General features: G+C 39.3%; 1 protein-coding gene and 1 pseudogene across 4 annotated transcripts in view; one reads left to right on the top strand and one right to left on the bottom strand.

The window, feature by feature from the left end:
• The window catches only part of MAK (male germ cell associated kinase), a 53494-nt gene extending 42719 nt beyond the window's left edge, over positions 1-10775 (bottom strand). For 3 of the 4 annotated variants that reach the window (XM_033113252.1, XM_033113254.1, XM_033113256.1), the window contains exons 1-2: positions 10720-10775; positions 4184-4502 (exon numbers count right to left, since the gene is read on the bottom strand). In XM_033113252.1, the coding sequence (XP_032969143.1) occupies positions 4184-4284 (101 nt within the window). In that variant the 5' untranslated portion in view covers positions 4285-4502; positions 10720-10775. The other variant, XM_033113253.1, reaches the window with a different exon arrangement.
• On the top strand, positions 7136-10850 carry LOC117027119 (60S ribosomal protein L5-like; annotated as a pseudogene).
• Positions 10851-12331: the final 1481 nt, after the last annotated feature.

Genomic DNA, 12331 nt, shown 5'->3' with positions numbered 1-12331 from the left:
GAGCATGTCTAATTCCGATAGCCACCCCCAACACCCAACTCCTGGTTCTTCTGTTTAAAAGGCTTTCAGAATGAAAAATACCTTCTTCCAGGTAATCAATTTCCCTTCAAGGGGACATGATTATTGCCCATTTTGAATATTCAAGACAGTCAGCTCTTTTATCTGCTTCACAAAATATATTCAACATGGAATTTATTTTTAATCAAACATGGATGGATTTAAAATGTTATACAAAGTATCATACCTAGACTATTTATGGCCTAAATTCGCAGTACCTAAAATTTTACACGACCAAGCATAAGATGATGGTCCTGATTGGATATTATAGAACATAGGTTGCTTTGGTAACAAATAAGGATAAACTGAGAATGGAGATGAAGGGGTCTACTATCTGTAATTTTCAGGTAAAGTTTATTCCTTTGCATCAGGCTTGAGAGAACTGGCAGATCCCTCTGTCTGACTCTTGTGGCAACACAAGGTCAAAAACTATCCTAAGATTCTGTCTCGTCCAGAACCTCAAAAAGTAATGGCTATAGTGAACACTCATAGTAATAATCCTGCCAGTAGCCTGGTTTCACAGTTCTTACCTCCAAAGAGATGTTCACCTCTCTCCCACCAGTCACTCATAAACACCTCGTTATCATGAGGAGTGGATCTACTCTCTAAAATCTCAACCTTTAAAACTACAGACTCTGACCAGGAGCTCCTAACATTTTATCATCCTTACATCTACTGTTTACATCTACTTGTTCAACCCTTGGCTTTTCTTGCGTGGTCCTCCAGAGTGGATCCCACAATCGGCCTTTCCACCACTATCCCCTCAAGAGCACATCCGTAATCTGAATGTTCCCCTCTCCCAACATCCCACCACTCCTGTCTTGCCATCCTCTAGTCTCTGCTCTCTGCACAGATTGGTGAAGGCAGGAAGGAAAATCATGTAAATGCCCTCACTAGCTCTACTTTAGCATTCATGCCATGTAATCTCAGGGGGACACCTACTGGTGCTTGGCAATCCTGTGACTTTCTTAGCAGCTCAGTAACCTGTCCTCCAAAACTATTCACAGCTCAATGCTTGACTGCCCAACCTTTTACTACTTCTTGCCCTCCTACGATCTGGCTTATCTCCTCTTCTATTCCACTGGCACAAGTCCGACTACAGCCACTAATTATGTCCTACTCCCCAGATCCAAGGAACACCATAGCAGATAATATTGTTTGGATACCACAAGTCCATTTCTAGCCTCCCTTGGACATAAGAGAGACCACGTGATCCAGTTCTAGCCAATAAGGTATTAGGGAAAGTTACTACTTGGGGGCTTCTGGTAAAGAAATTTTACTTCCTGATAAAATTTGAGGGACGCGCTTACTCATATTATTCTCTCTTCCTCCCACCTTGAACATGGATGTAATGCCTAGAAGTGAAGTAATCATAATGTGGCCATTAAGTGACACATTTGAGGACAAACAAATGCCAGCAACTCAGTATGAAGAAAGTAGAAAAGGCCTGAATTCAGTACATGTTTGAGCCATTGAAAGAGCCCTCAAATCATCAAACTCCAGATTTCTTGATATGTAAGAAAAACTTCTTATTCAAGTCATTGGTTCTGTACTTGCTGTTAGTTAATTTATTTGTTACTTGCAGCAAGAAACATTCCTAACCAACCCAGATGTTTTTCAGCATTAGATATTACATATCTTCCAGCTGAGCACTTTTTCTTTCAATCTTTCCTTTGGGTTGAGATATTTTCTACACTGTCCTGGTTTTCTCTGGTGCCTCCTTCTGTCTTCTCTGTAAGACCCTTTATATGCTGGGGTTCCTCAGTGTATGAAGACCTCATTTCTTTTCCTTCTCTGTAGCTTCAATTACAATCTATAGATTAACAATTCCCAAATCTCCAGCCCAGACCTCTGTTTTTGACCTTTAAATGCAAATATTCAATTGCCTATGGGCACCTCAAAGTCATTAGGTCCAAAATTTAAACCAGCTTTACCCCTAAACCTGTGATTTTGCCCCTTTTTGTCATGGCAAATGGCACCACCACTACCCATGTAAACCAGAATCCCAAAAGTTAGCCTGGACTCTTCCCCATTCTTTACTCCTTCCCCCCAGTTCCTATAGAGCCTGTTTCCTAAATGTCCCCTGAATGCTTCCATTTATGTCTAAACCCAATGCTATTTTCCTAGATCAGGCCTCCACCACCTCTAACCAAGACGGCTGACCAATCTCCTAACTGGTCACCTTGCGTCTAGTCTTGACCTCTTTCATCAAGTCTCCACTCTTGTGAGAAAGGGACTTCTAAATCAACATTTGATCACATTAATTCTCCTGCTTAAAATCCTTCATCACCTTCTAGTCCTCAAGACGTACAACTTCCTTAATCTGGCTTGATGACATCACCCTTTAGCCTCATGTCCCTTCTCTCACCCAGTCACAGTCTACACTCCAGCCTCCTCATTTCTTTCCATTACTCAGCCCCAGCCACGCCTTCACATTCTCTCTCGCCTCCACACCTTCGTACATGTACCTATTGCCCTAGAACATTCTTCCCTCTCCTCTTTTTCTTGATAATTTTTTCTCATTCTTGAGATCTCATTTTTCTCTGGGAAGCCTTCCAAGATATTTCTCCAGCATTGCTTCTTTATGCTCCCATAGGATCCAGTATTCCTCCATTGTAGAACTTAACATATTTGATGTTGTAACTTGTCTAATTTGTTGGTCTTCCTCACTGCGTTGTAACTCATCTGTTTCATCCCCATTTTGTCCTGAATGCCCAGTGTAATAGGAGCTTAACAGTTCTGTGCTGAGTGACTATTTTGGTTTTCTTCAAGCCTTCCATGTTCCAGCTTCTCTTCTCATTCATTTTTCCTCTGTCCTTACTTAAGTTAGGGACAGTCTGGCACATAGTGGATACTGAATGTGTGAGTTGGCAATGCAAAGGCCACTCTTCCCCTTTACTGACATAACTCAGCATAACTCAGGATACAATATGCCCAGCTGAGTCCTCGGTTACGCAGTCTACCTTATAGCTAGGTGGGCCATGTGACACACACTGGCCAATGAGAAGTAACCAGAAGTCTTCTGGATAGGGGTGTGGGAAAGCTTCTGCTTCCCCAATTAGAAAACAGTGCAGTAACTGACTGCCTCAGCTTTGCCCCATGTGTTCTTGCTTGGAACTCATACTTAATGTCTGGAGGTGCAGCAGCTATTTTTTGAAGACAGAAGAGCCTAGGTCTGTGATGACAGCATGGAGACAAGGTGCCAGCCTTGGGCTGCTTTATTATGAGAGAAAAATAAATCCCTATTAAGTTACTTTTGGTTAGTTTTCCTTACTTCAAATACCAAAGCATTCCTAAATTATATGCTGATGGCCTCTTCTCATAGCCCTCAGAAGGAACCAACCCTGCTGACACATTTTAGACTTCTAGCCTTCAGAATTGTACATCAGTAAGTTTCTGTTGTTTAAGCCACAGGGTCTGTGGTTAAACTTTGTTACAACAGCCTGTTATGGGCCAAATTGTGCCCACCCCTCCACCTCCATATGTTGATAACCCCCAGTACCTCAGTGTGAATGTATTTGGAGATAGACTGTAACAAGGTGATTAAGGTTAAAGGAGGTCTTTGGGGTAGGTCCTAAAACAGTCTGACTGGTGTCCTTATAAGAAAAGGAAATCAGGACACAGACATACACAGAGGAAAGATCATGTGAAGTCACCTGATATAATATATCATATATATAATATTATATATATATAATATATATATAATATAATATAAGGTACTGCATCTTATATTAATTTTTGCTCCAAAGGACGCATTAGGACCAATTGTCCGGCTAGGTCTTATTTTCGGTGAAACATGGTGCTGGTTCTTATTTTAGCTTTGGGATAATTTTTTTACATATACTATTAATAGATAATAAATACAGTATATTGAAAATAAATTAATAATTAATTCTATTTAATTGGTAAGCTTAGTAAAATGCCACTTGCCATTCAGAACTCAATTTGATATTATGAATACCCCCTGATTTTGAGGCCTACTGTTTTAACGAAACAATAAGCTCTGCTATGCACTCAACTTTAAACTCTGAAAAAATCCCATACAGTACCTTCAGTTTCTCAAGCAAGCAAAAGAAAGGAAAGACCAGCTTCGAAGGCAAACTTTGCAGGCTGCACACAGTACCTTTTGATGGCCACCAGCTCCCCAGATTCGTTACTCTTGCCCATCAGCACACTGCCATAGGTGCCATCCCCCAGTTGTCTCATGGTTGTGTACCGGTTCATCTTGGAAAGATGACGCCGCAGAAGTTGCTGATTGCAATGGCTTCTTTGTTGAATATAAACGTCAATGCTTCTTTTTTCAAAGTTTGTTTTTGCCCTTAGACTGTTGTTGCTACACTGGTGATAGATTTGTCATCATTTCACATAGGCTCTTCCCCAAGAATCTGAAGGTTCATGAGCTACAGCGGCAAGGAAACAGTGCTTCCATTCTTATGAACACCCTATAAAAAATAAGAATAAAGGGAATTTTCATTAAAGAATCTCTACAAAAAATTTTACCGCTAACTTACTACACAGGGAAAAGCTTTAAGTAACATAAATACCAATGTGTTAAACATCTGTCAGTAAATCATTTGTGCTGTGTGGAATGCAGTTCACATATAACCAACTGACAATACTCATTTGGTGAATGCTTCGTTTACATGGTACTGTACCATTTATCCCATGAATATTCAATAAATGTTGGCTTAATGATTTGTACGATTCCTTTTTATTTACTATAATCTATATTATTCCAGACCAGACCAAATCATACAATTATACTCAGTATATCCATTTTCTGAAGCACTTTCTGCATCAGATTTTATTTGGCCCACAATCCCTTATGTGAAATTTGTGGGCCAGATGTGTTTGGAATCCAGGAATTTTCATTTTTGAGGAAAGTAGTATAGAACACATACCTTATGTTATGTAATACTTTGCATTAGCCTTTTAATGTACCACAGAAACATGTATGAAAAATATACTAAGTAAAATAAATAAAGACTATAAATGGCCTCACATTATTCGGGTCATGTTTTGTTGCAAAACATGACAAAGATTTGCACAAATTTATTTTTAAAATTTCATCTTTCAGTGCTTTGTGGATTTTAAAACTACAGATAAGGGATTATGGATCTGTATATATTTGAAGGGCACAGGTTTCAATAGGTTCTGATTATATTACCACAACTAAAGAAAAACAAAGCACTAGTCTTAGTGCCTACCTCATTACAACAATATTTAAGTTTCCTCCCATTGTTCTTAGTTCCACATTTCAAGGAATTATTTCTCAGTTCATACCTATTTATCATTCTTAATTTGCTTTTAAGAATCTCCATCATTTTGTTATAAGGTTTTATGTTTAGTTGCAGATGGTAATAAAATGTTTGGCATCATTAAAATACTTTGTTTTAAAATGCCTTTTATACTTTGGTACTTCATTCACAGATCATTTTCCTTTTACTGTATACCACTGCTTCATTTCCACAAAATATTTCCACAAAATAAAATAAAATCATAGAAACTGCTTTTCTATTTTATGCATAAATTTAGGACCTACAAGGATGTGATGTAGTTGTCAAAATATCTAAGACTTCTAAAAACAGGCTTTCTGGAGAAAGAATAAACAAGTGTAGAGAACTACAGTAAAACTATGTTGTTTCCTATACATGGAATGTATTTGTCCACAGGAGACTTTGGAAGAACCCAGTGGGGCTTTACAATAACAGAGAGTGTGTATTATAATAATTTATCATTTATTTTACTTCATACAGAAAATAACCCCTTCAAAAGCACATGTGAAATAACGTAGGCTATGCTAACTCTGGCCAAGATCTTGAAAGAGATCACGATAGTAGATTCCAGTGCTAAGCAGGGATTCATTCATTTCTTTCAGCTTAAGTCTGAGCAAATGGTCTTATCAAATGCCAACAAATGGTTCATCCTTTGCCTAAAAATGCATTCTTTTTTGCAAGTGGTCTTTACATTATACATAGACACAGATTTTAAATATGAAGGTATTAATATAGAGAAAGGCAACATCCCTCTGCAGAGCTCCTGACCAAAACACGTATTTGCTTTTCTTAATTTTTCTTTTATTTGTATAAGGAAATATAATTTTGAAAGATCTTTTGGGTTGTTTTATACTATGTGCTATGCCTGGGCTGAAATGTATTATGGGCTGAAATATATTATGTATTTCTTCTGATCACTTAGAATTTGATTAAAGCAGTATTTTGCAATTCAATATCAACATGTTAAACTGCTTGACATTCTTTTCTACCTACCTTATTTAAGGTGACATACACCTATCTCTTTTAAGGAAATGGTGCTCTCTATAGGTTTATTGCATAAGTAACAATATAGAGAATATATTTGTCCAAAAGCTATGATGTTCATTATTCCAGTAAAATTATAAAATAAAAACACAGAAGGATTAAATGACCTATTTATGATCATTCAGAGAATCAAAGATGGAGTCCATTAACCAGGAGCTGTGTTGTTGTTTTGTGTTTTTTTTTTAGTGTGGTCCTTAACTTCTACAGAACCCATTATTGGCTTTTACAATCATTAATGGAACTGATTGTAAGGAACCACCTCTCTTTGCTCCAAAACCATGTAGAATCTATCACACAACAATTGCTGCCTGCCCCTCCCCCCTCCCTCCCCCGCACCCCCCCTCCCCCCCATCTTCCTAGCCCAACTCCCAACCCTAAAACACCAAGATGCTACTGACTAACTGGAAAGTGCAAATGGTGCTTACTACCTAACAAAACCCTAGGGCTACATCTAGCTTATCCTATACCTGAAGGACACTGTAGAAACAATAGGCCCAAAACAGTGAAGGGAAAGAAAGTCTGAGTAAGGGAGAAGGGAGTCCGAGCTCCCATCATGAAAATTATTTTTTTAACCTCACCCAGGAAATTAATAGAGAAATTTAATGGGATAATAGCACCGTCTCTCCTTTGCAAATTTTTTGCATATTCAACAATTATTTTCAAGTTAACACATAACTGAGGACAAGCATTAAGGGTCTGAGAGGTAGAAAGTAATATAGGCAATTCTGGAAAAGAACACATTGCTTGAGAAGGGAATGAAAGATGGAGGTGCCCAGGTGGGAACAGAAGTCCAGAGGTAAGAGGGTGCCAGAAAGAGTAGTCAAAACTGTACCTTGCAGTGACTTAACCTGCAAAAGTGGAATCCATTGTCTCTTTCTCTTCCACTATTAAGACCACCAACCACCACCGTCACCAGTACGACTAGCACAACAATTATTCAGTCATTGATGACTTTCTGCGTTTGGCATGGAAGCCCAACCAGGTTTAGATCAGCTATTGGAAACTTTATTCCAAGCCAAACCAACCAACCGTCAAATATACACTGAACACAAAGGTATTTTAAAGTGAGGATGGCTATACCGTATGCTGTACTTATATTCAGAGAAGAATAAACAAGGGACGTGGTCATTTCCCAACTTCTCTCATTTGGGAGGTGGTCGTGAAGATTAAGGACATGGCATAGATTTAAAAAAGGCAGATTTGTGGCTCTGAGAGAATCTGTCCAGTTTAAATCCTACCTGACCTTTAGGTAAAACAAATTGATATACTATGCTCCCAAATAACTTTAGAAAGACCTCTTTTGAATCATATTAATTACAAATTAAATAGCTCTCCAGGGTGAGAAACAAGCCATTTTCACTGTCCCCTCATCCCTCTGAAAATACAAGGACAATGGCCTAATGTAAAGAGGCATAGATACACAGGTAAAGGTTTTTTAAAAAATCATATTCCTATGTACCCACTGACGGATAGCACATAAACACCTATTTTTTTTTTTTTATCAGTATAACATAGCAAGGTCCTAAACTGATTACTAGTCAAAAAAGCAGCACATGTAACTTAAGAAACAGAGTGCAGGTCTGTGGGGAGCGGCGGACGTGGATCTCTGTTCCACAGGATGGGGTTTATTAAAGTTAAAGAATAAAACCCAACTTCAAGAGATAACAAGTGAATTTTAGAAGACGGCAAAAGGGTAAAACTGATTACTATGGCCGGAAACGCTTGGTAATCCAGGATAAAAATAAGTACAACACACCCAAATATAGGATGATAGTTCATATAACCAACAGAGATATCATTTGTCTAACTGCTTATGCCTATATAAAAGGAGATATGATAGTTTGTGCAGCGTATGCCCATGAACTCCCAAAGTATTGCGTGAAGGGTGGCCTGACAAATTATGCTGCAGCATATTGTACTGGCCTGCTGCTGGCCTGCAGGCTTCTCAATAGCTTTGGCGTGAACAAGATCTATGAAGGTCAAGTGGAGGTGACTGGAGATGAATACAATGTGGAAAGCATTGATGGTCAACCTGGTGCCTTCACCTGCTATTTGGATGCAAGGCTTGCCAGAACTACTACTGGAAATAGAGTTTGGGAGTCCTGAAGGGAGCTGCAGACGCGTTATCTAATGGAAGAAGATGAAGATGCTTACAAGAAACAATTCTCTCAATACATAAAGAACAACGTAACTCCAGGCATGGAGGAGATGTATAAGAAAGCTCATGCTGCTAGATGAGAGAATCCAGTCTATGAGAAGAAGCCTAAGAAAGAAGTTAAAAAGAAGAGGTGAAACCGGCCCAAAATGTCTCTTGCCCAAAAGAAAGATCGGGTAGAGCAGAAGAAGGCAAAAGCTTCCTTAGAGCTCAGGAACAGGCTGCTAAGTTAATAAACAAACAATAATTTTCCATGAAGATTTTTCATATTAAGAGAAAAATAAACTTATTAAGCAGCTAAAAAAAAGAAAAGAAAAAAAGAAACATACACTGCCTATGGGTCCCCAGTTCACACACAATAATATTTCTCTACAAGTTACATATTCTTCTCTGTTGACCTATAGAAAGCTAATTCTGCAAAATTTGCAAGCATTAACAAGATTTCTTATGTACATGAATATATATATATATATATATATATATATATATATATATATATATATAGCAAGGCAACACACAAGTACATGTTATAGAACTGTGATCCTCAATTAATTTAACAGAACTTGGAATTTTCCACAATCAAGCTACAATGTTTACTTACTTTCCTATGTGTTAAACAAACCTTATATTCTGATTTAAAGAAAAAGACATGTATTTAGAGGCTTAGTATAGACCTACATTAAATAAATACCCATATAATTTCTCTCCCATTCTAGTTTTCTTACTTTTATCTAAGAGTACAATTGCTGCTTATCTAAGTGCACAATTATTGTAAACTTGAGCTTTATTCTCAACAGTTTCTGCCAGTTAAGAAGGGATTTAGATAGGAGTAAAGAAGATTAACATAGAGGTCAAAGGGAGGGTGAAACTTGTGTCTGCCAATCACTGAACAGATGCCATTTGGATGCCTTCAACTTGCTTTGTAGAACCTACTGTAATCACTCCTAGGCTCGCATTAACGTTTAAGAAAAACGTAATGTCTTAAGAATCACTTAATTGTTTAAAAAGCAAAACAGGAAAAAGATGTCAAACTAACCAAGTCATATGTTTACAGAAATTAAAAGGGGAGCTTTTACAATGGGAAAACAAAGATTCTGTATTAAAATATAAAAGCATTAGTGCTTTGTGGTAATATTCACAAATCATTTTAAAACTAAACAAAAAGAAAAAAAAGAAAAAAAGAAAGAAAAAAACGTATCCCAACGAAGAGATAAAACATCCTTGCCAAGAGCACCCTCGCGTGGGTAGCAAGTGGCCGCCTTCAGAGGAGTATCTCCCGTCCCCATCACTCAGCGGTCACTGGAGGATGGGAAAGATAAAGGCCAAAAGGCTGAAAAGTAACTTTTGCCTCCACCACTATATTGACCCAATGTGTTGTTTTTCTGATTAAAATAAGTCCAATAACTGCTCCATGAGAATTCCGTTATCACTAGAACAAATATCTGCTGATTTAAAAAGATTATCGAAACACAAATACATAAATCTTTCCTTTTAGAATTGAGATTACAAACCACTAAAAATCAGTTTTATTGGTTTACTTTCCCACCCGTCTTATTTGCAGTAAAGAAACAGTTTTCGTTACACGGACGCTCTGATCCTTTTTCTGCAAACCGGAGCCCTTAAAAGACTCCTAAAAAGACTTCTGTCTTTTTTATTTTATAGAACTTCTGAACTCAATTCGCTCTCTTTCCGAGACCCGACCACGCCCCTCACTCCTAAAAGTAGTTTCCCCTTAAGCAGTAGAGGGAGCGGAGGAGGTGTGCGTGTGTGTGTGTGTGTGTGTGTGTGTGTGTGTGTGTGTGGCGAGGGGGCGGGGGAACCCTAGGGAAGAGGTTCGGGGCAGGGTACCTCAGATTGACAGATGTCCCGTCGTCATCCCCCACCCGGGACCGACCCCCGCCGTCTAGGAGCGCAGGTAAAGTGGTAGAGGGGGCCTTAGACAGAATCCACTGCAGCAGCCGCAGGCCGACCCCTCCCGCCCGCTCCGCCTCTCAAGGGATCTCCTCCCTCCCGTCCCTTCCCCTACCAGTGTCTATGCCCCTTCTCCGCAGAGGTTGGCCCTGGTAGGACAGAGCGCCGCGGGGACATGCCCGGCCAGCGTCACAGGACAAGCTCGGGCTGGATGGACAGAGGATGGCAGCCCCGCAGCCGGCTCGGGATTACCGGCCCCAGCCAGCCGCTTACCTCGTTCGCTCCCTTGTGAAGCTCTGGCGTCTTGTGTGTTTCATCTCCTAGGAAACGGCAGGGGTACGCCAGCTCTGGCGCGGCTCGACGCTTACACCCGGCCCATAGGGGGCGTGGTCGAGCAGGACTAGCCTCGCCCCATCCTGCATGCCCCGCCTTCTTAGGGCGGGGTTTCCGGGAATACCTGGGCATCTATTGAGACCTTTCAGATTTCTGCCGTTTAGATATGGGGTTTAGGAGATTCCTTTTCAGTTCTTTATAGAAAGTTGGTTGGTTTGCCCTTTATTTTTCTTGGTTTTGCTCTGATTCATTCTACAAAGTTTGATTCACTAAATCTGGTTCCCAGACTCGGGAAGGGAAACAGAAAGGCATAGGTTTGCCTTATATTTGTATTTGTTTATGCAAATACCGCCTGGAGAAAAACTGCTCTTGTATTACAATTCCTTACATTGGTTAATTCCTCGGGTATGTGTTATCTCCTAGGCCAAATTTCTAAGTTCATTTTCATTTATTCATTCAGAGCACCTACTCTGCACCATTCACAGTTTTAGATTGTAGTAATTACAAGATAAATGAATGAATGTTTGAATAAATGAGTAAATAGTAGCTAGCCTAGAGTTGTGAGAGTTGGGTACACTTGTGTTACTGCAAAAAAAAAGTTCAGATTGACGAGTGTAAAGAGTTTCTAATATATGAGGCAGTGATGTATCCATTTAGTAATTATCTGTTAGGTGTCAGGCTCTGGGCTTGGCACTGAGGTTAATGCCAAGGTAGCTAGACAGACATTCTCATGGCCCTCTTACAGTTTAAAGTGAAATAGGCAGGCAAAATAAAAAGCATAGGTTAGATCATGGAGGTCTTATATGCACTGTTATGAAACCTAAACCATATGATGCAGTGATAGGGGAACACTGAAAAATTTTCCACAGAGGAGTGACATGTTCACATTTGCATTTTAGAAAGATCACAAGAGCAGCAGGGGGTAGGTGGATTTGAGCCATGAGTATGGAGACAAGAGAAAGAAACAGAGACTATTGTAATTTATCAGGAAGAAATGATGACAATCCAACTATATCAGTGATGATGGAAATAAGACAGAAAGGGACAGATTTCAAGGAATATTTGTAGTTAAATTTCATAGGACCATATGGCTTAGATGAGTGGTAGATAGTGGTATCCACAAATAAGTTGGAAAATATTGGAAGAGGAGCAGATTTGAGGAGAGAGGGTGGGGGAGATTATAGGACCAGTTTTGAAAATTTTGAGTTTGAGGAAAATCCAAATGGAGGTCACAAGAAGACAATTTGAAATGTAGATTTGTAACTTTGGGTTATGTCAGAGCTGGAAATACAGAAATATCGGAATACTGTGAATGAAGTCGTTGGTGTAGACAAGATAAACTAAGAAGAACAGAGGCCTGAGATTCTGGAAAACTCCGTCTTCTAAAGAGTGGGGAGAGAAAAATGGAGGTGATGGAGAAAAAAAACTAACCAAGAGAATTCAGAGAACCAGTAGGAGATCTCAAAATAGTATTTCAGACTGAGAAAAGGTAGGTTAAAAAAGACAAACCCAAGAAACAAGGAGGAAGACAAAAAGAGGACAGCATGACTGA

This window comes from Rhinolophus ferrumequinum, chromosome 9 (assembly GCF_004115265.2).
Source record: "Rhinolophus ferrumequinum isolate MPI-CBG mRhiFer1 chromosome 9, mRhiFer1_v1.p, whole genome shotgun sequence".
NCBI classification, from domain to species: Eukaryota; Metazoa; Chordata; class Mammalia; order Chiroptera; family Rhinolophidae; genus Rhinolophus; species Rhinolophus ferrumequinum.
The sequence above is the reverse complement of the archived record's forward strand: the minus strand, read 5'-3'. Positions and strand labels throughout refer to the sequence as shown.